A 27985-nucleotide genomic window follows, 5' to 3' on the forward strand; every position below is an offset into this window, starting at 1 on the left:
GTTTGAGACCGTGATGCCAGTTCCGGCTCACTTTCCCCATTTCTCTCAGCTGAGTAAGGAGGAAGATCCCCCAAGGCTGGGAGGGCGTGGGAACCCTGACCATGCTCGCAGCACTCACAGTGTCTAGATCTTCCTGGGCCCTCTCTTCTGAGCTTCTGCTACCTTTCTTAGGCAAATTCCCTTTTCCCTGGACCATTAACTTGTTATCTTTTAATTCTGCATCTTTATTATGTAAACTCATAAAAGCTTCTATGGAAGGCATTTCATGCAACTTCCCTGATCTTTGACAAAACAACTCTAATTGCAGTCTAGTGTGGTAATTTCAAGACCCATTCAGCGACCAGCACTCTCCTGAGTCCAGATTGTATGTAACCAAATAGTGTTACAGTAAAAAAAAATCATTTTCTTTTTAGTCATCAGTTTATAAGCATAGGTCAACCAATTAGCCAAAACTCGCCCCTAAGGGCTGTTTTCCAGAATGGAGGATTCCCCCCACACCCCCACTCTGCCAGATAGAGCCCTGTAAACCAGATGGTACCTTAATTAAACCAGAATATGTCTTTTTACCAGACACAGCTCTGTAAATTAGAAGGCACCTTAAATTACTGATGACCTAAGTTGAGCCCAGGATTGTAACGGGAACCAGAAACTCAGAGGGTTTTCAATCAAATGGGAAAAGCAAGGGAGGTGCTGAGGAGGAGAGTCCCCAAGTGAAATCACTTGGCAGCTGCTAGGGAGTCTCCAAATCCGCGTCAGTGGGGCCCCCAGTCCAGGCAGCAATCCGGACTCCCTGCCAATATGCAAACTTAATGTAGAGTCCCAAAATCTGTCCTGGCCCAGAGTCACCAGAATATGAAACAGGAAAGGCCAGTGTTGGTGCTGCCTGTCACCTACCAGACCCAATAAGCAGAGACAGGCATTGAATCTTTCGAAGATCTGAGAAGATAGCAGGTTTGTACTCTAACAGACCATCCTACACTTCCTTTCAAGCCAGCCTTTTTATAACAGAGAACAAAGTGTGGTGAGGGGTTTGGAATTCAGGGAAAATCAGATTTAAAAAACAACAACCACTAGAGCATTCTCGCCCTGGGTGGATAGCTGTGCCCCAGGCGGTGGGCGGTTGATCAGCTGGCTGTCTCTTCCTGGAACATAATGAATGAATGGCTCAGCTATTACCTAGACTGCTTATGGTTTCTTGTGGAGCACAAAGGTCAATTGCTGTGGTCTCCTGGAGTCAGGGTGGGCCATGCCTTCAGTTCTGAAACAATAGCTTTTCACGTGCATTAAATACTAGGCTTATTAACTATTTCCTTAAACTAAAATTTCCCCAGTCTTGAGTTCCCCATCACTTTGAACTACTGCACCTTACTGCCTTTAACTGCTCCACCAGGTGCAGCTCAGGTGAGCAGCAGGTACTGTAACAACTGTGGGAACCAGGATCTCCGAAGGGGAGAGCTGAACCGCGGTGGGCACTGGGCCCTGGTGATGGTTTGTGGAGGGTCGTGGCCTCCTACCCATTCCCCTCTGGGAGGCCCGGAGTTGCCTTGCGCTGCCCTCCTCCAGCCAGCAGGGGGCGCCCGGGAGACCGCGGGCGAGAGGCCTGGAGAGCAGAGCCCCCGCCGCTCTCTTCCGGAGTCGGGACGAAGGCTGCCACTTTCCCAGTCGTCCGCGGTAAGGCTCCGGGACGTGCTACAAGCGGAATCCGGAACCCGGAGCCTCGGAGAGAAAACCCCACCACTGCACCGCCTTCTCTGTCCGATCCTGCCCGGAAGCGCTGGCGCCGAGGGGCGGGGCCAAGAAGCGCTTCCGGGGGCGGGGGGCGCGGGCTGGGGCGGCTGCCGGAGCGGCGGGGACGGGCCTGGCGCCGGCGGCGGCGGAGGGAGCGCCGCGGGCGGGCGATGTGAGCGCGGCGCTCTCGGCAGGTGAGGCACACGGGCCGGAAACAGCGGGCGGCGGGCGAGGCTCGGGCATAGCTGGAGGGCGAGGAACAGTCCCCGACCGCTGTCCGGCTCCCTGTGGGCGCGGCGGGGCGGGAGCGTTTGCGCCCGGTCAGTCCGGCCGGCCGGCGGGTGGGCGGGCGGCGCGGCTGGAGCAGAGGCCGGGCGGGGTCGGGAGGCCCGGGGCACCTGCTTGGGCCGGACGTGCGCCCCTGAGGGGCCAACAGTGCGCGGCCAGGAGACCGGGCGCCACTGGCGGGCCAGAGGGTCGTGCTCGGCCAGCTGCCCCGGGTTCTCCAGCCGCCACCGCCCTGGGCGTCTGGGGATCCCCTGCTTCCGGGCCCTTCGCCCTCGGGCGCGCTACCCCTTTGTACGAGGAGGCCGGATTAATAAAACCCCTGGATAGCCGGGTCGGGCGGCGGGTTGGCTCTGCTGGTGGCTGCAACGAAGTCCCTGCCCTACTCCACCGCCTTTCTCCAGGTAAACATGAGGCGGCGCGTCATGCTTCGCCCTAGACGTGTTCATGGTCACTCTTGCCCTCAGACGGTCCTGCCATTAGGGAGGGCTGGGCTGGGGCTGGACTCGAGGTGTAAAGCGTTTTTCTATGCTTGGTGGCTGTGCTTTAGGGCGGCAATAGTCTAAGAGTCTCAGTCTTGAGGCTTTCAGCAAGCCTCTTCCACGCTGAGCTTCAGTTTCCCCATCTGGTGAATGAGGGTTTTAGATTAGCTCTCTGAAGACCTTTCCAACTCTGTTATTCTGTATATGTCTGAAGTTGGAAGAGCCGTCCCAGGTTCAAGATAATTGGGCAGTTTCACTGAAGACTTTGCAAATAGGGACTTTTTGGCCACTTAATACACTAGGTTTCAGACAGGCTTTAAAATGATTCTAAGAAGCTTTTTTAAACCTTACCTCAATCATAATTCATCCCTTGCTTTTGTTCCTAGTAGTAGTCAATCACATCTCTCTGAGTTTTTGCATGCAAAAAAATTTTGTTGTTTATATTTGCCCATTTTCTCTTTGTTCCCTAGTCTAGGCTCTCTTTGCTTCACATCTGGATTATTGCAACAACTTCTTAGCTGATCTCTGACTTTAGAAGCCCCCCCTCCTTTCTTTATGCTAATGCCAAACTTAATACAGGAAGTCAAGAAAAGAGTTTGAGTGCTTGCCTGATAATTAAATGCCAAGATGCTGTTCTGTGTGGTGGGGGAAAGTAATAGAAGACACAGTCTCTGAGCAGCTTTACAGTGGGTACTGAGGCTTTACCTGTAAAAAGGTAATTCACTGGGCAAGGCCGTGTGCTGTAGAATTAGGGGAAGGAGAGATGGAGGTCATTACAGGCCAAGTAGTCAGGGAAGGCTTAAAGAGGGAGTGCAGTTTGATCTGGCTGTTAAAGGGTGCGCAGGATTCGGATAGGAAAATGGGAATCAGGTCCAGTGATCTTATGGAGTTTGTGAATAGACCAGCCTCCTTGTAGAGAAGCGTTCATATAGGAAAGGAACAGAAGGAAGGATTGGTTGGGCTAGTTCCTGAAAGAACTTGAACACTAGGCCGAGATGAAACTATCCTAAAGGCAGTGGTGCGGGCAGCAGACAAGAGGTGGTTCCTGATAGTCGGTAGGAGAGGGAGAGAGAGCTTAGGGGCCAGGTGATCAGCCCAGAGGCGATGGCATTTATACTGCCCTTCAAGGCCGAGTAGTGGCCCCTTGCCTGCCACATTGTGTCCAATCATTGCCCACCTTGTCTTTTCAAGGTTTTCCTTCGTGGGCCCCTCCTCACTTGCCTGAACCTTATTCCCTGCTTCTCCCTCCGGGAGCCTGTTCCCTTTGGAGTGAGTTTATGACTGTCTCTGGGGCAGCGATTTGCAGCCTGTGTGCCGCACGATGCGCCCTGGGGCATCACAGGAATGTTTAAAACGTGCAGTACCTGACCATTTAGTCAGAGGCAGTGACCTCTTTTTTCATATTGCCAAGTAAAAAAATGACAACCGCCAACACAACAATAGCCATAGGGCGTGAATGAATCAGAATTATACCTTTTTTTTTGCGTCGGATCAGCAAAAAATATGTTTTGGGGTGCGCTGCAGAATTTTGGTGATTAGTTTATGGGTGCCATGAGACATAAAAGGTTGAGAATCGCTGCTGGAGGGCTTTGCTCCTGTTGTTTCCCCCTTCTGAAGTGCTGGCCTCCTTTCCTTCTCCTCTGTGTAAATTCTCCATTTCACTTCCTTCAGGCCCTTGCTGAAGATACACTTCCTCCAGAGGGTGTTCCCCGACTGCCCTACCCCCATGCCTTTGTGGCGCCCAGAATCTAAAGCACAGGATTCAGCACTTGTTCCTTGCTCATTAAACTTGCTCTTTTCCTGAGTGGGCTGGGAGTTTTTTGAGGGCACTGGGTCCTAATGCACCTCTCTGTGCCCTTGTAGTATCTGATACTATAATTGGACTTTTCTGATAGGCACTAAAATAGTTCTTGATTTTTGCTGATAAACTTTTAAAAAAAGAAGTGCCCCCTCCTTTTTTAAAGGACATCCTGTTACCAGCGCTTTTCTGTCATGTGTCAGTTATCTCTAATGCTGCCATTCAAGGTGAATGTTTTCAGTTTTCATTCTCAGGGTGTTGATAGCATAAAACAGAGTTTTGAAACATTAAAATGTTTACTCTTAATTGTGGGAAAAGATAAAAACATGTACTTCTTTGTCTGGAGGCTGTGGGGGAAGAAAGATCGCCAGCTTTCGTCACAGCTTTGGAGTCGGGCCTGGGTCTGAGCCCCAGCAAGGCTGCTAACCTGCTCTGTGAAATTGGGAAATTTACGTAATGTCTCTGACCCTCTGTTTTCTCATCTGTGGTGTGGGGATAAAATCTACTTCATGGGGTTACCACGAGCTTGAAAATGAAAAGCGACCCACTCTGGGGACACTGCCAGGTGGGGAGTTCGACTGGGGCGGTGCACCTGTCAAACGACTGGCGCAGGTGTGCCTGGCGCAGGTGTGCCGAGGGGAGCTCAGGGAGGACAGGGACCTCCCGTGGAGCAGAAGGGCAGACGCTCGCTCTGCCAGGATTTCTGGGGCCTAGTAACTGCTTGGTACATTTTTCATTACTGTCGTTATTAATAGCAGGTGTGAATATATCAGGGCAGGGAGATGATAGAGCGCTGAGCCTCAGTGTACCTGCCGAGCTGCGGGGTTCTGCCTGTCCACAGACCCTGCATCTACTTCCAGCTTAAGCACTTGTTAAAAATGTCCGTCCTGAATCTAGAATGCCATCATTATGCCTCATTCCTATTAATTTTCATGCTACTTTTGTGTAAATTCTGCTTAATGTTTTTCAGACTTGTGTTCACGTTCCATAACTAACAAAAGTGTTGAATGTAGTTTAGCGGAGGTCATTAACTTTTTTTTAAAAGATTTTATTTATTTATCTTAGAAGGGAATGGAAGGGGAGAGAGGGAGAGAGCGAGAGAGCGAAATATCAATGTATGGTTGCCTCTCATGCGTCCCCCGCCAGGAACCGGGAACTGGCCTGCAACCCAGGCATGTGCCCTGACTGGGAATCGAACCGTGATCGTGTGGTTTGCAGGCCCACGCCCAATCCACTGAGCTACACCAGCCAGGGTGAAGGCCATTAACTTGATGCAGTTTAATTTCTAATGGTTATTTTTCTGCTTGGTATTGATGGCGTGGAAAACCTCATGGAAGAATTATTCAAAGTGAACTTTTCTAATCCTTTTGTTCTAAGAGGAGGGACTTCAAGTGTTTTCCAGGTCCAGGGCCCACTGTGGCAGCAGCAGCAAGCAGATACAGGGTGCTGCTCCTTGCCATTTTTTAGTTCTTTGCCTTAAGAAAGCTCATTCATTCTTTTCCTTGACATGGATCTTTCTAATTCATGATTGGAATTTGAAACATCTATTTGCCCACTTCATAGAAAGAAGTAAAAAGAGTGGATATTATGCAGATAAATAGATACACACTACTCCAGATACAGCAAGTTGCACCCCCTTCATTATCACTGTGTTGGTGCATTGACACACCCTTAAGTAAAAACTCTCTCTCCACTCAAAGTTGATCAGTGCAAGTCTGGCTCCAGTAGAAACCCTGCATCTCACCATTGTGCCTGAATTAAAATCTCACTCTTACAGGATTTAAGAATTCTGGCTCTGGAGACAGACAAATCCAGGCTCCAATCTGGACTTGGCCCGTCTCGGTGACTTTGGGAAAGACCCTCAGTCTGAGTCCGTACCCTCGTCTGTGGGATAGGGATGGGTGCAGCCCACTCTGTGTCGTTCTGAAGATCCAGTGAGCAGGTGAAGAGCTTGCTTGGCATACAGTGTGCAGTAGGAGCTCAATAACGGTTTTTTAACATTACCAGGAAGGCTCAAGAGGCCACTCCTGCCCTGCTAGGAAAGCTCAGAAGAGGCTTCTGATGTTCTGCATCGACTGAAAGACAAATCTCTGCGAAACCAAACTGCACTCTCAGAATTAGTGAATCTGAGCAGCCTTGGAGAATGTTAACGCCTTGGTCGGAAATCTAACAGTTTGGATAAAAATGTTCTTTCAGGCTCCTATGAATTAATGCAGTAAGAACTCTAGACTTGTTTCCTTTTAAATTAGAATGAGCGCTTCATGAATATCCATTGCAGAATGCCATTTTATTTGTTTTTTTCTTGCCTGGGGTTTCAGCAGCACCAGAATGTGTCCTGCAGCCCCGGTGTGATTTGGTTGCTGCTTTCTGAAGGATTAGGTTGTAATTCGTGACAGCTCAGTTTTAGTTTGGATCCAGACCCAGGCAGAAATACCTAGAAAAGTTATTTTTGTGCAGTTATTACTGCTGCCCTTGTGCCTGTTGTCCCTCGTGCTTCCATCTGTGGTCTTTTCAATGGCTCTCTGTATGAGAATGGAAGTTAGGGATTTTCACATCCCCGGTGCCTGATAGGGAAAGCCTCGTTCGAGTTGCGTCTTTGGTGTCAGCAAGTGACTGAAGCCGGCAGGTACAGGTCTGGGTTTGGAATCATGAGCATCTTGATTGAGAATAACAGGTACCTCTGGGTGCCTTAAACAACTTTAAATTTGCAACCTTGCCTTCCTTTCCTGGAGGTGTCACCGGGTATTTTTCAGGGCAGCAGAGCGCATTACAGGACTGACAGGCTAAAGGGGAAGGAGCCGACTTGCTAGATTTTGCCTGCTGGCAGAGACAGCCCTGCATCTCTCTCATCTTCAGCAGGGAAAGTTGAAAGCTGAGTGTGCGGCTGTGAGGGCCGTCGTCGATTCTGAGCCACCAGCTTGGTTTAGGCTGCATCAGCCAACACATGTTGAGAACCTCTCTCTCTGCAAGACACACTGCTGGGCTCTGGGCACACAGCCCCTGTCCTCAGCTCAGCACCGCGAGTGTGAGAGTTCAGCAGCGCGGGAAGGAGGCTCAGTAAAATCAGCCCATTGCCAGTTGCCTGTACACTGTTGTTACTTGTCCCAAGGAAATGGCTACACGGTTCTGCCTAAGGATGTTGTAGAGGGATCATAGCCCATGTAGGTATTTTGCCCAGGTGATATTTGCACGTCCTTTCTCATCTTCAGGTTCTCTTCAAAATAGGTCAGCAGTGTGAGAGGCTGTAACTGGTTTTGGTTTTCAATATACAGTTTCCTTACAGCTTAACAAAACACATGATGCAAAATTTTACTAGTCAGTGGATGACGTGTTAAGGAGAGGGCTGCTGTGGGTGCTGCCTCTCATGAGATGTCATGTTACAGTTCTTCTTTTGTAGGAGCAAGCAACTTTTCTGTTCTTGGCTTTTTTTTTCCTTTTTTTCTTTTTTCTGTGTTCTCTCTTGAGTAACCTCTTACCACATTCATTCTCCGTTAGTGCAGATCGGCATCTCCGGGTCTCATTTCTCTGCAGTTCCAGCCCGGTATTTCCCACTGTTTGTTGGGCGACACTTCTCAGACGCCCAGTGGTTACCCTAAACTCAGCTTGTCTGAGGCTGCACTGAGCTGCCTCCGAGAATGGAGAGCATCCCTCGGTGGCCAAGCCCTGCCGAGTCCCTAGACCCATGTTCACAGTGGCTGCTGCTGGGTCGGGTCTGGTTCCCACTCTAGCATGCAGGGCCCCCACATTCCAGCCGTGGTGCTCCTCTTTCCCTTGTCACCCCTTGTTCCTGGACCTTAGCCACTGCCCCAGACATTTTCACTCCGCTGTCCTCTGCTCTTCCCGTTCTTTCCATCTGGAGTGTTCTTTGTGTTCCATTTAAGTACAAAGCCCAGTTTAAATATTATTTCCACCATGAAGTTTTTCTTTGTTCATTCTGATTTTTTAAAATCTCTTTTTGGTCACAAGTAATCACTGTTAATCATTGTTCCTCATAGTTCTTTGTTTCTGTCTCTATAATTGCTTGATACAATAATTGTTCATTTGTAGCCTATGTTTCTCTAGATTCTTTGGTTTAAAAAATTATGTTTTTAGATAAAATCCTATGACATGTCTAAAAATGTTTTTAGCAAGAATAATACAGCTATGTGATTTTAAAAATAGAAAAATATAAAATAAAGTCTGTTTCCCTGCTATCTCACCAGTCCTTAATCCTTATTCCCCAAAGTCACCAACATTCATAGTTTCACATGATTGCTTTTACCGTGGCTACAGTGGCATCTATTTATTCTTTTAAGAAAAGTACATGAAGGGAATCATACACACACACACGTGTACACAAACCTCTTATTTATATGTAGGCTAAATAGTAGAGCTCTTGTGAAAGCATACAGATCTGTCTATTTATTTATCTTTAGATCTGTTATTTTTAATGGCTGTGAGTGTTTCATTATTGATTGGTTTTTTGAATCAGTGTTTTGGGGGTTTTGAGATTGTTCCCCAACTTTATTTTATTTTTCATTAAAGCAGATAAATACAAGTTAATTGTGGACCAGTGGTATATGCCTTTTATATTTTGATCACAATTACCAGATTATCCCTCAGGATTACACTTGCCAGCTCTTTTCAAATGTGTGTAAATCTGATCTGTTTAAATCATATCTCTTCTTTTTGTAATTCACATGCATTTAGTCGTGAATAAAGCTCAAGATTTTTTCATGTTTTTTGGCCATGTCTTTGGTTTTTGAACTGCTAATCTCCTTTCCCCCTTCTTCCATAGGATTTTCTGTGTCACCCCCAGTCTGTTTGATTTATAATATAAATTAAGGAATTTGGAAAGTAGCCCTTTGTCAAATGTGCACATATTTTTCTTATCTTCTAAGGGAATTTTTTGTGGCCGTGAACTTACATGTTGTCAACTGTGTTTGTCTCTGCCTTTGCGGCTGCTGGGACTTAGGTCGTGTTTGGCGAGGCCTGTATGTCATCATTGTAAAAAACGCATTTGTGCTTTCTCCTTTTGGTGATAATCAAGTCTTTTAAAGATACTGTTATAATAGTAAAATGGCTTTAAGTGGAAAATAGTAAAGCCTTCCTGGTGCTTTATAAGAAATTGGTAAACATGCAGCACATTTGGAAACTCAGGGAGCTGTCTTCTCTGTTAATCAGCATTTGGTTTATGTGACCCGATAGTGTTACCATGGCTAAGGGCAATCATTGCCTTTTTGCCTCTTTTGCTTGAAACTCAGTGAGAGGAGTGGGGTGAAGGAAGAGCAGAGTGTCGGTTAACTGGTACCTGTGTACCCTCTGAGGATCAATCGGCATGTCTGTCTGTTAAGGTTCAGCTGGTTTCCCTGTTGTTGCAAAGTGACTTTTTAAGAAAGATTTTGTTTATTTATTTGTTTATACTGAAAGGAGAAGGGATGGAGAAAGGGAGAGAAACAATAGTGTGTGGTTGCCTCTCATGTGCCCCTCACTGGGGGCCTGGCCTGCAACCCAGACATGTGCCCCGACTGGGAATCGAACTGGCAGCCCTTTGGTTCGCAGGCTGGCACCCAGTCCACCTAGCCACACAAGCCAGGGTGCGAAGTGGCTTTTTTATTCTGAAGCTCCCAGTTAAAGTGTGTTTATTTTTAGTGAGTTTTGGAATCTGGATTGGGGGTATCATTCCAGTGTTTGTGGCATTTCAGAACTGTTTCTCTTCGGGTGTGGTGATACGTTCTGCAGCTTTTTGGGTGGAATCTTGTTGTCATATGGTCTTGCATCAGATCCTGATTTAATTTTCAGAGCATGTATGTGTATTGATTTTCAGGGCCCCCCTCCTTTGCTCTTTCCTTTAGGAAAAAGGAGGGCTGTCTGGCTTATATGGTAACTTACAGGACACTGCCACTCTCCCCGGGGCCTGCCCACAGTGCCTCACTGTGGAAATGGCCTCCCTCCTCTGGTCGTCCAGTCTGCCTTCGCTCCCAGGCAGGTGTCTGTTCTCCTCCCCGAATGCGCCTCCTCCCCGCTCCGCCCCCGTGGTTCTGTCTCACCCCTGGCCTGCACTGGCCTTGCAGGTGTGCCGGTGCATGGTCAGTCCTGGAGAGCCCCTCATGTCTGCTCTGACTTTTTGACCATTCTCAGTGCTGCTTTGAATTCTGTTGAACTTGGGTTGAACCTGTGTCTTGGCAGCATCTACTGTCTGTGACTTTCACCGTCACACATTAAAATGACCAGTTACTTGAGTCCTGGATCAGTGGTTTTTGATTAGCTGAGGCTTTAGCATATAAAAATAGCTGTTTACTTAAAGCCCGTAAGATCAGTCAGGGTTAGGGGCTCTGAGGGGAAAACGGCTAAAAGCTGTAAATATGGAAGCATAGTATACCTCAGCCTGTGGTTCTGATCTAGAAAGGGGGCTGTACTAAATTTCTAGAGCTGAAGTTGCTTGGTCCTGGGGGATGTGCCTTTGAAATTTTGGTGGGTGTTACTGAAATGTACTCACAGAGGAAGGTATAGCCCCGGGCTGCAGTCGGAGTTTTGCTGCCTGTCCCTGTCCCTTTCCTTGGCCACCACCCTCGGGCAGAAAAGTGTAACCTGGGGCAAGCTTTCTGTTTATCCCACCTCTTCCTCTGGTCTTCCCGCCTCCTCCTGCTGGCCCTCCCACTCCCAGTGGACAGATTAAACAAGACTAGTGCACACAGGTCTAGATGGGCAGACTTTAGAGCAGTCCTGGGAAAGTTAGCCTCTCAGAGCCTCAGCGTCCTCGTCTCCGAGGTGACGAGGAATAGTACCTGTCTTTGGGAGAAGGTCAGAGGACGCAGTGAAGTAATGCACATAAGGCCTCGAGGACACGTGTGGCACATAGCCAGTATTCAGTAAGTGTTGGTTATTAGTGATGATGATGCGCTTTCCTGAGTAAGGGGTGAGGGTAAGGGGTGTGGTGGCAGATGGAAGCTGTCCCCTCTTACAGTTGCTGAGGCTGTTGTGGCAATGGTTGGACACGTGGAAGCAGACGGACATTCAGACTGCACACAGCAGAGGTGGTCCTTCCTAGAGCCCACCATTCAGACCATGGCGCAGGGGCTGTGTGTGAGGTGAAAGCTGCTTCCAGGGTTGTGAAAGTATTCTCATGCTAAAGAAATTGAAAGAGCACCCCTGGCTGGTGTGGCTCAGCAGACTGAGCGCTGGCCTGCCAACGAAAGGGTTGCTTGTTCGATTCCCAGTCCCAGCACGTGCCTAGGTTGTGGGCCAGGCCCCCACCCCAGTAGGGGGCGTGGGAGAGACAACCACACTTTGATGTTTCTCTCCCTCTTTCTCCCTCTCTTCCCTGTCTAAAAATAAATAAGTAAAATCCTAAAAAAAAAAGAAGAAGAAGAAATCGAAAGAGCAGGCACTTTGTGTGCGTGCCCATTGGTTGAATGAGCAGAAGAGGGTGACGACGTACAGAAGTGACAGTTCTGAACTTTCCAACAGACCATTTCAACTAAGTCCTCTCCGTGTGTGTTTTTTAGAATAAGTATTTCCATTCTTATTCAAAGTATTGTTTTTACAAACAAAAACAAAATATTGTTAAAATAAATATGAATGGTATTGAAGAAAATAGCTTATATATGCTTGTTTTTAAAATTAAGATATAGCAATGCAAATGCCTAGTTCGGGGGTGGTTTTTTGTTTAATGTAATGTTACAGAAAGACCAGTGATTAATCTGCTGAATTGAAAACTACTACGCTGATGTATTTAGTGCGTGGAATAATCAGGTTCGTTATTGTTTTCCGGAGCAGCTGCAAACTTAGTCTAAATGAAAAACTAATATAAATCACTTCTCTGCGCTATCAGAAGTGAATTCCATTCCCACACGTCTGAGCAGGGATGCATCTGTGTGACGCTTGTACCGAACTGCAAGGCAGGGATGCTTATTCGTCTTGGAATTCCCTTTGGTTTTGTGCATGCAGAAGATTGAAATGGAATGAATATTTCCTATAAATGTAAAAAAATAACTTAGATTCCCAGTCAGTGTGCCGTTTAGTGATTGCAGTGAAATCTAATATGTACTTGCAGCACATTCGACAAAAGGCTAATTTCCTTCATTTGCAAAGAGTTCTGACAACTCAGTAAAAAGGCAAATATGGGCAAAGGATATGAAGAGGCAATTTGAAGACAGACTTAGACAAATTGCCATTAAACATGAGAAAAGATGATCAGCCTCGTTTATAATTAAATAAATGCACATCAAAATGAGATACTGTTTTTTGACCTATCAGTTCAGCAAAAGTGAGAAAGTTTGATAACTGTTATTGGCAGTTGGGGGGACTAGGCACTTGTGTGTGCTGTTGGTGAGAGGGTAGTTGCTGCCCCTTTGGGGAGGTCATTGGTGTTGTTGATTGAAATGAAAAATTGACCCAGCACTTCCTCGGCTGGCAGGTGATGCTTTGACTACTTAAATTGTTTCCCATTCTGGTACCCACGGGGCACTGCTGAAGTACGTCATGACATATAGCCAACCGTGGAATACTATGAACTGTGGAAAAGGTAAGAGCAGGTGAATTTGTGTTTCTGTGGAAGGGCTTTTAAAAGCAGAGGACAGTTTATGCTGATAGATGTCTACAATTTTCTCTGAAAGAATACCCAGAAACTCTTAACCAGTGGTTATCTTTGGGAAGAGGAACTGGGGGAGGAGCTTTGCTATGCGTTTTATATTTTCCTCTACAGTGATTTGAAGTTTGACCGAATGCATAGGTATTTTGTTTTGAAAACAAATTAATCAAACATTGACACACCTTAGATGTGGGCCCACTGGCAGTCCATGCAGGGGAGATACCAAGACCTGCACGACACCAGCAAGCGCCCCTGCTGGGAAACCACCGACCCAGAGGGTGGTCAGACCGCGTTTGGGTTTGGGGTCTCTGGGAGGATATGACTTCCTTTGCCTGTGGACCACTCCTGGGGCTCCGTAAATCAGCGCACTGGGTGTAGACTTGTGATTTTTAATGGTGTTTTTCACTCCCTTTCCAGCCTGGTAGTGTGCTTGGGACTTAAGTTACCTGCAAACCACCTGCGTGTCAGTGCTTCTGAAGCCTCTTACTCCGGAGTGCTGCTCGTTAACGGCCGTGGGCAGGGGCTGGATCTCCCGCACTGCCGAGGGCGTGCTGATGTGACGGCCAGGGGAGTGAAGCGTTTGCTTCCTTGTTTTGTAGAGAAATGGAATCCCTGTCATAGGTGTTAATCATGGTCTTTCGTTTCCTTCTCTTCACTGGTGTTTTTTCAGGTGTAGTTCTCTACTTCTGGGAAGATGAGAGGCCACGCGGGAGGAGAGAGCTTCATTGTAGAACCGTTTTCAGTTTTACAGACTCGCACAGAAATACTCTATTATTTTCCTTCTTCTGTTGGCTTTGCCCAAGATTCTTTCTCTTTAAAAAGCTAATCCCACCTTCCTTTTGACCTTTAATTTCAAAAGTCACTGTTTACACACCCTTGTGTTTTGAAAACGATGCAGTGCACAGGTGACATTTGGGCACCTGGTAGGTGCCAGGCAGTGGCTGTGTTTCCTGGAAGCAGTCTAGTGTGGACAGGAGAGTGACTTCTGGAGCAAGACTGAGTTCGCCTCCAAGCTCCCGGACTTTTGGCGTGCGTCTTAACTTCTTTTCCTGTTTCTTCACCTGTGAAATAGGAATAGTCATAGCATCTCCCCCACGGGGCTCACAGGGGATCAGATTGGTTAGTACGTAAGGAAGGCGTCCAGCCAAGGTGAGTACTCAGTACATGTAAGTCGTTATGCACACGTGTTGCGTGGAGTCCCCTTGTTTAATTAGCAGGCCATTGGGTTGGGAAGTAGTTCCCCAAGATGTTTTCTAGATAAGGAAGTCTGTTAACTGACTTGTCCACGGCCACATAGCTATTTAAGTGTCGTTATTATTTTTATTAGAAAGCGGCAGAGCCAGGATTCATATCGAAGTCTGACTTCCAAGCAGTTCTCTCTGTTACACCGTCCTGGCTCCCTGCGAAGGGCCTGGAACGGCTTCCTTGTTTACCGTGTGTCAAGCAGCCACGGTGCAAAGTGCTTCCTCCCCCCACATACTCCTCAGAACAGTCCACGACACAAAGACCAGTGCTCCCATTTTGCAGATGAGAAAACTGAGACTCGGAGGGGCTACAAAATATGTTGCTTATGCTTTGACAAATGGAAACCTGGTGTCATTTGGACCACGTGTGACTCTAAATTCATGCTTCTAATGGTTTTGTTATGATACTGTCTTTTAAAAACTGAATGAGGTGTATTAAAGTTTTTTAAATATAGTAAATAATACATTTACACAATTTAGAAAAAATTTTAAAGATTTTATTTGTTTGTTTGTTTGTTTATAGAGAGGGGGAAGGGAGGGAGAGAAACATCAGTGTGCCAGAGAAGCATCAACTGCCTCTTGGACGCCCCCAACCAGAAACCCGGCCCGCAGGCAACTCAGGCAGGTGCCCTGACCAGGAGTCAAACCAGCAGCCTTTCAGTCCACAGGCTGACTCCATCCACTGAGCCGCTCCAGCCAGGGCTAGTTTAGACATTTTAAGAGTCTAAAAACATTCACTGAAAGCTAATAGATCTTCCAACTACCCTGAGGCAGTTAATGTTTTCGTATATCATTCCAGAAACATGCTGTGCGTATCTACGCAGGGCTGTGTCTGCACTGAAACATATTGAGCCTTTCATATAGAGGCACCATAACTGATTAGTGAGGCTCCTTTTGATGGGCGTTTGGTTTGTTTTGATTGTTTTGTTGTTATGAAAATGCTATAGTAAATTCTTAGAACTACAGTTACCCAATCAGAGAGGACGTACCTTTGTAATTCAATGGATATTATAAAATGCCCTGCAGGGTGTTTATACTGTTTATACTTTCAGTGTCTTTCCACGTATATTTAACGTCTGTATATGCATACATACTTTTAGAAATATCCTTCTTTTATTGCTACCTATTTTAACAGCTTTATTGAGGTATAATTTACGTATCATAAAATCTGCCCATCTTACATGTATAATTCAGTGACTTTTAATACATTTATATAAAGTTGTATAGCCATTACCGTAATCTGGTTTTAGACCATTTCCGTTACCCAAAAAGATCCCTTATGCTCATTTGCAGTTGATCTGTTTCCTGATTTTTTGCTGTGTTATTAAGTATTCATTCAGCAAATATTTGGTGTCTGCTATGTGCCAGGCAGTAATCTGGTAGATAGTTTAAAAAACAGGTAAAAATCCCTGTCCTTAAGGGGGTTACATTTTGAGGAGCTAAGTGTATTCTTCTTTGAAATCATTTTAATAACTGTATTCAGCATATAGGTATACTCGACTTTAATAATACTGTTTTGGACATTTAAGTTGTTTCCATTGTTTCCCTGTTATAATTGAATACACTTATGGATAAATTCTTGTGCCTATGGCCATGATTTTTAAAAATATTTTATTTATTTAACTTTAGAAGGGAAGGGAAGGAGAAAGGGAGAGAAGTATCAGTGTATAGTTGCCTCGCGTGAGTCCCCTGCTGGGAACTGGCCTGCAACCCAGGCATGTGCCGTGACTGGGAGTTGAACCATGATCCTTTGGTTTGCAGGCCTGCGCTCAATCCACTGAGCTATACCAGCCAGGGCCCATGTTTTTTTTTTTTTTTTTTATGGTCCAGACTGCTCAGGGCCCATGATTTTTTTTTTATTATCCAGACTGCTGAGTTAAGAGAGATGCCCATTTTTTAAAATATTTTTTATTTCTTTTTTTTTTTAAATTTTTAGAGAGAGGGGAAGGGAAGGAGAAAGAAAGGGAGAGAAACATCAGTGTGTGGTTGCCTCTCGAGTACCCCCTACTGGGGACCTGGCCAGCAACCCAGGCATGTGCCCTGACTGGGAATCAAACCGCAACCCTTTGGCTCACAGCCTGCACTCAATCCACTGAGTTACACCAGCCAGGGCGAGAAATGCCCATTTTAATATAAATGCCTAACCTCTCTGTTTTATACCTGAAACTAATGTAAAACTATATGTCAACTGTCAATTGCAAAACACTTTTTTAAAGAGAGACGTGCCCACTGTAGGCCTTTCTTACATTTGCCTCCCAGGACCGCCTGCCTGCGAGTGCTCCCTCTCTAGCAGTGCCAGCTGGGCTGTGTTTCTAAGTCTTGGCAGTTTGAGAAAGAAGAATGTGTCTCGTGTTAATTTTTATTCCTTTGTTTATTGATGCAGTTAAGTATTTTATCTCTGTGTTTAAAATCTATTTTTTTAAATTTCTTAAAAGCATCTGTTCATATTCTTTGCCTGATTTCCAATTGTTATATTTGGCTTTTACTGATTTCTAAGAGAGTTTTATACTTCTGTTTTTAATAACGTATCCTTTTTTGATAAAAGGTGGTTTGTAAGTTTTTACTTTTATGGCTAAATCTCTATTTCTTCTTCTGGTCTGTCTTTGGGGGCTTAAACATGTTTTCTCTAGAAGTTTTTTGGGGGGTATGTTATGAAGAGGGCATCTAACTTTATTATTATTTATTTGTATTATTCAAGCAGCATCTATTTCAAGAATTCCTCCTTTTCCACTATTGGAGATGGTCCACACGGCCCATCCATGTCCGATTTCTACCTCGACAGCCCCATGTGGCCTCCGCACTTTGGCTTCTCACCCCAGCTGTGCCGTGGCCCTCCCTTCCCTCCCTATGTGGACTGTCTCCTCTGTCCACGCGAGTCCTGTCTGGGAAGCTGGACCGCTTCCCTGCAGCAGCCCCCTCCCCTTGTACCTGGCTAACTTCTCCTTAGGTCTCAGTTGGAGCATCGTTTGTTTGAGTGGTCTTCACTGACCACCCCCCCCGTGAGGAACGATCTCATTGCTTTTGTCACAATTTATCACAAGAGAATTGTAGCTCTCTTGGGTCCCTAGTGCCTGGCACAGGGGAGACAGTCGGTGCATACTTACCAGATGAATTATAGCCTAATCAGACATTTTTACATCTACGTGTTATGGCTGCATTTTTCTTTTTCTAGAACATCTTCAGTATTTATTCTAGGTCTACACTGTCCAGTATGGGAGCCACCAGCCACACGCGGCTACGGAGCATTTGAAATGTGGTTATTCCAAATTGAAATGTGCTCTTGGTATAAAACACACATCAGATTTCAAAGACTTAAATAATTTTTTTCATATTGATTACATGTTGAAATGATGTTTTAGATATACTGAGTTAAATAAAAATTATTAAAATTAATTTTATAGTTTTCTTTTAAACAGTGTAACTGTTAGAAAACATTACACATATATTAATTGGACAGCAATGTTCTAGAATAATTTTAAAATCACTTTGTCAGGTTTTTAAAAAATATATTTTATTGATTATGCCATTACAGTTGTCCTATTCCCCCCTTCCTTCCCCTCCACCCTGCACACCCCTCCCCGACCATTCCCTCCCTTTTGTTTATGTCCATGTGTCACAAGTTCTTTAGATTCTGTATTTCCCACGATATTCTTGCCCTCCCCCCTTTCTATTTTCTACCCACTGTCTATGCTACTTATTCTCTGTACCTTCTCCCCCCTTCTCCTCCTCCTACTCTCCTGTTGCTACCCCTCCATGTGATCTCCATTTCTATGGTTCTGCTCCTGATCTAGCTGTTCTCTTAGTTTACTTTTGTTTTAGGTGCAGTTGTTAATAACTGTGAGTTTGCTGTCCTTTCACTGTTCATATTTTTAAACTCCTTTTTCTTAGATAAGTCCCTTTAACATTTCATATAATAAGGGCTTGATGATGATGAACTCCTTGAATTTGACCTTATCTGAGAAGCACTTTATCTGCCCTTCCATTCTAAATGAAAGCTTTGCTGAATAGAGCAATCTTGGATGTAGGTCTTTGGACTTCATGACTTGGAATACTTCTTTCCAGCCCCTTCTTGCCTAGAAGGTCTCTTTTGAGAAATCAGTTGACAGTCTGATGAGAACTCCTTTGTAGGTGACTGTCCCCTTATCTCTTGCTCCTTCTAGGATCCTCTCCTTCATTTTAATCTTGGCTAATGTAATGATGATGTGCCTTGGTGTGTTCCTTCTTGGGTCCGACTTCTTTGGGACTCTCTGAGCTTCCTGGATTTCCTGGAAGTCTGTTTCCTTTGCCAGACTGGGGAAGTTCTCCTTTATTATTTGTTCAAATAAGTTTGCCACTCGTGGCTGTTCCTCTTCCCTTTCTGGTACCCCTATAATTAAGATGTTGGAGCGTTTAAAGATGTTCCGGAGATTCCTAAGCCTCTCCTCATTTTTTTGAATTCTTGTTTTTTCATTGGTTTCTGTTTGGTCGTTTTTTTCTTCCTTCTGGTCCACTCCCTTGATTTGAGTCTCAGTTTCCTTTCCATCACTATTGGTTTCCTGTGCATTTCCCTTCATTTCAGTTAGTTTAGCCTTCATTTGTTCCTCTAATTTGTGACTAAAATCAACCAGTCTGTGAGCATCCTGATCCACCAGTGTTTTGAACCTGAAAGGTTGGCTATTTCTTGGTCACTTAGAATTATAGGCTCTGGGGCTTTGAGCTGTTCTTGAGCCATAATGTTTTGGTCTGTTTGCACCTGTTATGTATGAGGGGCGGAGCCTTAGGTGTTCACCAGGGCGAGGCGCCCCAGTTGCTGGGTTGTGACACTGTACCTGGGAGTGGGGTCAGAGAGGGGAAAAAATGGCGCTTTGCTCTGCTCCGCTCTCAGATTTCTGTCCCCTCTGCCGCTTCACACAAGCAAATTGGGCCCCTCTGGTGCTGGTTCCCGGGTGTGTGGGCGTGTGTACCCTCCAGGACCCTGTAGGTCTCTCCAACGAACTCTCTGTGAGCCTGGGAGCCTCTCCCGGCACCTCGACCCCGAAAATCTTTTCAGTTGGTGCTTTTAGGCTCTAATTCCTGTCGCTGGGGCCCAGGCCTGAGCTGTCTGTCTCACTGTTCTCTCCTTCGTTTGATTTATCTGCATGCGAATGTGTGACCGCAGTCAGCCAGCCGCCCAGTGCCCTCACTGGGTCCGCCGCCCTCACTGGGTCCGTCCGTTGCCACCCCAGGCCTGGGATCTGCCAACCTGCCGCCACCTGCGCTCCTGGGTTGGAACCAAATGATCTTTCCTGCCCGACCCCGTTCCGCCGCCGATTCCGCCCCTCTTACTGGTCTGGCTGAATGGTTTGTTGTTGTCGGACTTTTGTACGGTTCAATTTTCTGTGTTTTGGCTGCGTTTTTGTTACTAAAACTTTGTTGTTTTTAAACTTAGTTGTGGCAGAAGGCACAGTGTTTCCACCTACCTCATTTTGTCAAGTTTTTAAGAAAATACGCCATTGTGCTGCATTGTATTTATAAATTAATTTTTTTGGAAAATATTCATCTCTATAGTATTGAGTCTTCTTACCAGCAGCATGCTGTGTGTGTTCTTCTTAAAGTCTGGTCATTTTCTTCTTGAAGATCCCATTTTCTGTTGCTCCCCTCGCCCCCAGGTGTTGTGTGGTTCTGCTGCTGGTGCTGGTTGCAGCTTGTCGTCATCGTAAGTGACTGCCTTTCTGTGTACAATAATTCTTGAAGCCCTTCACTTACTGGATCTTAATTCGAACAGAAGTGCTTATCTTCTGTTTTCTACGTAAGTAGTTATGTCTGCCTTGAGTTGTGATTTTGCTGCCTCTTTAAATGGCTTTGTGCATTAATTTTCTCTTCGTCTTGCCGCTTTGGCCGGGACTTCCAGAACAATGGGAAGTAAGAGGAGTGATGGCCAAACCGCCTTGTATTCTCCCAGGCACTAACGGGAACGCCTTCACAAAAGCGTTTACCAGCATGTGCACCAAGGAACACCAATTCTTTGGAATATTAATATGTGTACCTTGAGAGAAGAGCTTCATGCCTAAAGAATTTGCAAACTACTAAGTTAAATGGCATTCTTGTCTGCAGGACTTTTCAGATGGGTTATAATGCTAATGTATTTTAATCCCTGGGAGGTGGGGGTATGAGGCTTGCTCGTGGGCATGCACTCCTAAATACACTGTGGGGAGATGCAGATATAATGTTGCCTCTCAAAGAATGATGTTGCCATTGGTTTGCAGTATATACTGTTACTATATTAAGAAACTGTTGTTATAGTCCTACCTTATTGAGTATTTTTGCCCCATCGAAAAGGACATTTAGCTTTCTGGAATGCATTTTGACATTGTATTGATTTGACCATATGGTTTTTCTTCGACTTACTGATGTTGCAAATTATATTTGTATATTTTCTAACATACAGCCATCCTTACATTTGGCCATACTATGATATTTTCTTAATAGGTTATGTTTGCTAGTATTTCCTTTAGGACTTTCAAATCTGCTCACATATTGAAGTTGGCAGTTTTCTTCTGTACGCTGTTTGCCATTTTCTAGTGTCAGACTTGTGCCATATGAACCAAAATGCTTTGAACGTTTTAATATGCATCTAGGACAGTGCGGGTGGCCTGACGTTCATTTGGGCTCTGGTTCTTCTCTTTCTCTTTTATTTAATTTTGCCAGTTTATTTTATCCTAAAAATATGCTAATTCTGTACAGACTTCAGATTGACTTCAATGATAAATCTAGGGTAAATCAGGGCACAGCATTGCTCTTTAGTAACTAAAATGTTTCAGCTCAAATCTGACTTGATAAACACTGACGAGATCTGGTCACACAAACCGAGTAATCTTCTCCAGCAGGAGTCTTCAGTTTAATTGCCTGTTGTCTTGTGATTTAAAATTTATATGCTGTTCTATAGTAACTACTTTTTTGCTTTCTTTGGGTTTGTTCTTTTTCTAACTTCATGAGTGATTTTATTTTATTTTATTTTATTTTATTTTTTAAAGATTTTATTTATGTATCTTAGAGGGGAAGGGAAGGAGAGAGAGAGAGAGAAATATCAATGTATGGTTGCTTCTCATGCATCCCCTGCCGGGAACCAGGAACTGGCAACTGGCAACTGGCCTGCAACCCAGGCATGTGTCCTGACTGGGAATCGAACTGCGATCGTGTGGTTCGCAGGCCCGCGCTCAATCCACTGAGCTACACCAGACAGGGCTGATTTTATTTTTATTCTTTGTTGTTTAATAACAGTTTTCAGGCACTGACTTTCCGTTAGATTTTGTTGTTTCAAAACCATCAACATTTCATTTTGAAAAATTTTAAACATACAAAAAAGTTGAATTTTCTGTATGTTTCTGTGTAGGTAAGTAAACACCTATATACCCACCATCTAGACTCTACACTTGTTAACATTTTACTGTTTGCTTTTCCCCACATTTCTTCCTCTCTTTTTTTGATGCATTCTCAAGTAAGTTGAAGACAGAGCAAACTTCACTCCTAAACCTTTGTTGCTACAGATCTGATGTAAGGTTTTTAATTTTTCTAAACAGTGTTATTCCTTTTAGATTTTGCTTTTGATTTAGTACTTACCAGGAAGTGTTTACATTTCTATTGGATGGGTTTTAAAAAATAAAAGAAGTTAGATCTAACTTTGTTATTTTGGCCCGAGAATGCAGCCTGGGCTGTCTACACTTCCGTAGTGTTGAGTGATTCACTGCTGCGGATTCTAGACAAGAGGCAGCCAGCCCGTCGTGCAGGGTGTGCCGGTGTGTGAGCACCAGCACCAGCACCAGCGGAGGACCACACGCCTGCGGCAGCCGGCCTTCTTTTCGCTCCTGCTGTCTAAACCCGCTTGGGGCGTTCATTCCTGTCCAGAGTGTCCGTGGTACATATGGTGCACGCCAAAAGGTGCTTGGAATTCAGTGCTGTCAAAAGCATCCATGAGCACATTTGGTCCGTTCTGAATGGTCGAGGACCAAATGTCTGCTAGCCCCACAAACTCCCTGGAAGCGGCTGAGCACTGCTCTATGAATCACCAACCCCCAGAGATACACAGGTGTGCAGAGCTGAAGGGGGGAAATGTACATTAAGACAACAGCTCAAATTTTAAACAGGGTTCAGCTCCATTCATTGTTTCCAGTATGCTGTATATTGATAAACACAAATTGGAAATGTACAAATAAGGCAGAACATTGAATTTATTTTTTTTACAAAGTAAAAATCCTCAAAACTAGGTGAAACGGAGGTATTTCCTGAAATTGTGCCAAGTGCTTTTTCAGAACTGAAATGACCCTACTGTATATGTTTTAATTTTGATCAAGAGGAAAGTTAGGCAGTTAGGATACTAGGCCAATCAGTCATATGGTTATTTGTCTCCAGGTGAATTAACCAGGACATGAAAGACTGAAATAGGTAGGAGGAGGAATGCGCGGTGGGCCCGAGGGCGTCCAGGAGCTGCAGTGGTAGTGGCGGTATTTTGCTGGCTTGTGCTTCTGCTGCTTGCACTCAGGAGTCGTTGGTGAATTACGAAACTTTCTCTCTCCGCAGATTACACTTCGTGTCAGTAGAAATGGACAGCGGCAGTTTTATTCAGTTTGACGTGCCCGAGTACAGCAGCACCGTTCTGAGCCAGCTAAACGAACTCCGCCTGCAAGGGAAGCTATGCGACATCATTGTCCACATTCAGGGTCAGCCATTCCGAGCCCACAAAGCAGTCCTTGCTGCCAGCTCCCCGTATTTCCGGGACCATTCAGCATTAAGTACTATGAGTGGCTTGTCAATATCAGTGATTAAAAATCCCAACGTGTTTGAACAGTTGCTTTCATTTTGTTACACTGGAAGAATGTCCTTGCAGCTGAAGGATGTTGTCAGTTTTCTGACGGCAGCCAGCTTTCTTCAGATGCAGTGTGTCATCGACAAGTGCACGCAGATCCTGGAGAGCATCCATTCAAAAATCAGTGTTGGAGATGTTGACTCCGTGACCATCGGTGCCGAGGAGACTCCCGAGAGTCGAAACGGGGTTAAAGACGGCAGCTTCTTCGCCAACCCGGTCGAAATCTCCCCTCCCTATTGCTCTCAGGTACGGCAGCCCGCCGCTGCCGCCGGCAGTGATCTTCGGGTGGAGACAACGCCTGGCAAAGCCATGCGCAGCCGCCTGCAGGAGGAAGGGCACTCGGACCGAGGGAGCAGCGGGAGCGTGTCTGAGTACGAGATTCAGATAGAGGGGGACCACGAGCAAGGGGACCTGCTGGTGCGGGAGAGCCAGATCACAGAGGTGAAGGTGAAGATGGAGAAGTCCGACCGACCCAGCTGTTCGGACAGCTCCTCCCTGGGAGATGACGGCTACCACACCGAGATGGTCGATGGGGAGCAAGTCATGGCGGTGAATGTGGGCTCCTACGGGTCTGTGCTCCAGCACGCGTATTCCTACTCCCAGGCAGCCTCGCAGCCAGCCAGCGTATCCGAAGCTTTTGGAAGTTTGAGTAATTCCAGCCCATCCAGGTCCATGCTGAGCTGTTTCCGAGGAGGGCGTGCCCGCCAAAAGCGGGCTCTGTCTGTCCATCTGCACAGTGATCTGCAGGGACTGGTGCAGGGTTCAGACAGCGAAGCTGTGATGAGTAACCCCGGGTATGAAAGCAGTCCCCGGGAGAGGAGTGTGAGAGGGCACTGGTACCCATACAACGAGAGGTTGATCTGTATTTACTGTGGGAAGTCCTTCAACCAGAAAGGCAGCCTTGACAGGCATATGCGACTCCATATGGGAATCACCCCCTTTGTGTGCAAGTTCTGCGGGAAGAAGTACACGCGGAAGGACCAACTAGAGTACCACATCCGGGGCCATACAGACGATAAACCGTTCCGCTGTGAGATCTGCGGAAAGTGCTTTCCATTCCAAGGTACCCTCAACCAGCACCTGCGGAAAAACCACCCGGGGGTAGCGGAGGTCAGGAGTCGTGTCGAGTCCCCTGAGAGAACAGATGTGTATGTGGAACAGAAACTAGAAAATGACGCATCGGCCTCCGAGATGGCCCTAGATTCCCGGATGGAAATTCACACAGTGTCCGATGCTCCTGATTAAGATGGTAAAGAAGTGCACCCAGACAAAGCACATTAATCAATGCATATTTGTGATTTGCTTCATTGTAATCTTTAGTTCTCCCAACCATCTGGAAATCTCTTGGTCTCTTGGCAGTTTTTCTGAGGTTTCTGGAAGGAGTGCTTCATCGTGTTTATCCTTCTCCCCCGCCCTCCCTCCCTCCCCCAAGGAGCTCAAAGCATGAAGGGCATCGTATCCAGGGAAAACACAGGCTGACAGTATTCCTCTTTGGCTGAACTCTGAATCCAAAATCTGCCAGTGACTTAGCTATGCCAACTGGTTGACCCTCTGTTCTCTGCCAAGAGGCATACTCTCTCAATGGGGCCGTCACACCCCGCCACCAGTCACTTCCATGGAGAGGGACTGCGATGTCGTCAGCTGATATAAATGGGTAACCTTTTCTAATTTAAAGTTACTTTTACGGAGTAGTTAGACAATTTATATATATATATATAATAAAGTGATTATTATATATATAGTATATATACATTCTCAAATTTGGGTTTATTCTGGTTGAGGTGAATGTAAGAAGAATATATAATTTAATACAATGTGAACAGAGCTTTTGACTCTGTCTCATCCCTACCTAATGTGTTAGGGTTTTGCCCCTTTATTTCCCTTATGAAAGAATGTTAATAGGTTTTCATATATATTAATCATTGTGTCCAAAAGCAAGCAAAGCAAATCACAGTGTTCATAGCTCTGCTTCGTAACAAATACATAAACCAAATGCCATAAAATGTACTCAACTCTAGTTGGAAACCATTTGGAATTTTTGTTAGTTGTCCAGCGGGTAAGCTGGATGACCCGTGGTGCTGACCTTTTTACACAGTGTAGTGTTCTGTTAGCCAACCCCAAAGGAGCGGTGGTTTGCAGTGTTTTTACCGGCCTCCGAATCTACCTTCATTCCGTACTGTAGAAACATACATACCAGGTAACTAAAGCGAATCACTCTCTACCGTGAGTTACTACTCGCACTAAAGGAAAGGGATTTGTAGTTCTGTCTACAATATTTTCCAAGCAGTGTTGTGGGGTTTTTTCCTTTCTTTCTTCCTTTTTTCAAACAGCCAGTTCAGGTGCACAGCAACTTTTTCTACATGCAGTTCCCAGGGAAACTGCAGAACTTGGAATTTGTACTTTTGTAAAGATATACTCTATGGGAATTGCAAGCAATATATCTTAGTATCGTGTGTGCTAACGAGAGCCTCTGAGGCTCCCCCACTCTCAGTGTTTCCTGCTTAAAGAAACCAACAGTTCAAAGCCCTCTGAGATACTCTGTGTGTCACCAAATCTGTGTGTGTCACCTCTTTCTTATTTTGGTCACGTGGTGCTATTTTTATGTTATGTATCTTTAGGTCAGTATAGTTGTAGAAAATGTGAAATTAAATGGTAATAGTGAATTACAATTTTTTTCCTCTCGAGTTTATAGCTTGAAAAGAGACCTCAAAAGCATGTGCTGGCAAACACATTACTGTATAAAAACATAGACCTATTTGAATAATGTTTTATTAGTGCTTTAGGAAATGTCAGTTCTCTGTTTGGTTCACCCGTGTGCTCCTAGCAGACAAAACGGGCTTCACGGGGTCGCTCCGGGACTGCACCCTGTGACAGAGCAATCTTGCAGCAGCCGGGTGGCAGCGTGCCCTCGGCCTGCCCGTGGGGGGTCAGCCCGCCGACCCTCTGCCCGAGACCTCGGCTCTGAAATGCACAGCCAGTGCGTCTCCTCCTCTGCAGAGAACAGCACAAACCACCTCAAAGAAAACAAGCAGAAAGACTAACCTCAGAGGCTAGGAGTTAAAGGAACACAAAAATAGACGTTTGCTGGTTTTTCATGCTTTTTTGGTTCTTAAAATGCCAAGAATTGAGGGGGAGGGGGAGGGGGTTATTTTGAGAAAAATGAGTCGTTCAGGCCCTCGTGTGTGATCGTCCCCGGGAGTGGTAGCTGTGCCGTGGTGTGTCCTCAGCACACGGGTGCGTTCGCGTGTGGACTGTGGCGCCACGCAGCGGCGTCACTGCTGCTCCCGAGGGCGGCTCTGCTGAATCGGGTGTCCTCTGCCTTTTCCTGTCAAACTGCCTGAGCGAGGGGCTGTTCTCTCCCTGGAGCACCTGCTCAGCTCCTGTCAAAGCCGCGTGCCTCAAGGGGAGGCTGGGCCCCCAGTGTTTACCCACTTAAATGTATTCTGGGGTTTCAGGTAAATGTTTGTGGCTTTTTTTTCTTTCACAAATAAGTTTGGTTTTGATTTTTTTTTAAGAATTAAATGCAAACATTTGTGCTGTGATACAAAATTAAGTTTGTGACAAGAAATGCCCAAGTGAAGGACGTGAGAGGTGAGGCTCAGGGAAGGAACCTCCTGCCTCTCAGGCGCAAGGCCTCCCGGGAGGCCTGCAGAGCGCTCTGTCAGACATCGGACGAGGCAGGGGGAGCCCTCGGGGTGAGCCCCTCCAGGGTCCCGTCCTTGTCACCGTGTCCGTCTTAACCTTCTTTACATGGAGTTCTTTGTACTTGTGAATTTGTTTAACTGGTTTGAGTTTACCAAAGAGTGACTTATCCAAAATTGTCTTTGACAAAAATATACATTGCTTTGATTGTACAGTTCAGGTTCGAACATTGTAATGGGACTATTGAGGGGCAGAAAATTGATTGAGTTTCTCTCGAATAATGATTCCACATCTTGCAAGTTCCACTTGCTCCCATTCGTGTTGCAAACACTTTACCCTTTCCACTGCTAGCAGTGTTAAGAAAGAATTCTCAAGCCATAACACAGTACTGTAAGGTTCCACAGGGCTTCGAGGGGGCGGCGCGGGGGCCGGCGCACAGCCATGCGGCCTCCCCGAGCCTGCGTCCTGCCACGCCCGTCCGTGCGCGTGGCGGGGAAGCGATCACTCCGTTCAGATCGGGCAGCAGCGATCACTTGTGCCTTGTCACGCGAGGATGTGCCAGGAGGACTGACACGACCGCAGAGCAGAAACACACTCTCCCCGAAGCTCACGGCCCGTCTCCGCAGACAAAGGGCGCTGTGTAACTCCCTGGAACAGCTCTTTCTGAAAAGCAAAGTCCCTATTTCTGTACAGTTTTAGATTAGATGTTTCATTTATGACAAATGCAAAAATCAATTAAGATAAAAGTAATATGTGAAGAAGTCTTTTACAGTCAAATATATCCTGGATTCATACAGGTTTGTTCATAATTGAGTCTCTCCGTGAGCTACCTTTCCCACACGTAGACAATGTGAAGACAGTGACCGCGTCCTTTTCTGTAGGGGTTTTACCTGTTATTACAAACTGTGAAGACAGAGAATTCTATACTTTATGTATGTTTGTGGTTCTAAACAGTTATTTTCACTTTAATCAGTTCTCTTCCCTCTGATTTCTACTAAAGCTGTAAATACACTTAGAAATTATATTTGTAAATACAGTCTATGAAGACAAGTTCATTTTTGGGTCAGTGGGAAACCTCCCAGTAGGCTCTGCCTTGGCAGTTTTCGTGAGGTTTTGGTTTTGTTTTGTTTTGTTTTTAATAGAAAGGATACTGTCGGGTCACTGTTAAGCAGAATATACTGTAGAACTAAATTGATCACTTTTAAATCTTCCAGAGCATGAGCAAATGTCTTTTCTCATGACCGCAGTTATAACCGAGTCTTTGTTTTCCCTGGGCCCAGACCGCGGGCCTGTACACATGTGTGTGGCTTTGCTTTTACTTCTGTCTTGGTAGCCTAGGCCGTGGGAAGGGTCTGCGGGAACGCAGCACAGGGGCTGAGGGGGAGACATCATTCACCTGCGTGAGCTTTACTT

The 27985-nt window shown here is 45.8% G+C and overlaps 1 protein-coding gene across 2 annotated transcripts; it reads left to right on the plus strand.

The window, feature by feature from the left end:
- Positions 1 to 1867: 1867 nt before the first annotated feature.
- Positions 1868 to 27482, plus strand: ZBTB34 (zinc finger and BTB domain containing 34). Of its 2 annotated transcripts, none has more exons than XM_037036974.1 (2): positions 1868 to 1922; positions 22645 to 27482. In XM_037036974.1, exon 2 carries the CDS (start codon positions 22667 to 22669, stop codon positions 24173 to 24175), a length of 1509 nt encoding a protein of 502 aa, XP_036892869.1. In that variant the 5' UTR covers positions 1868 to 1922; positions 22645 to 22666; the 3' UTR covers positions 24176 to 27482. The 2 variants fall into 2 exon arrangements, with proteins under 2 accessions (XP_036892869.1, XP_036892870.1); XM_037036975.1 differs by lacking the exon at positions 1868 to 1922 and adding an exon at positions 2183 to 2417.
- Positions 27483 to 27985: the final 503 nt, after the last annotated feature.

Source organism: Sturnira hondurensis, unplaced genomic scaffold (genome assembly GCF_014824575.4).
Source record: "Sturnira hondurensis isolate 20B ecotype Veracruz unplaced genomic scaffold, ASM1482457v3 Scaffold0022908, whole genome shotgun sequence".
Lineage (NCBI taxonomy): Eukaryota > Metazoa > Chordata > Mammalia > Chiroptera > Phyllostomidae > Sturnira > Sturnira hondurensis.

Excerpts from the sequence above, each read along its gene's own strand:
- ZBTB34 (XM_037036974.1), top strand. The coding sequence starts at position 22,667 with ATGGACAGCGGCAGTTTTATTCAGTTTGACGTGCCCGAGTACAGCAGC.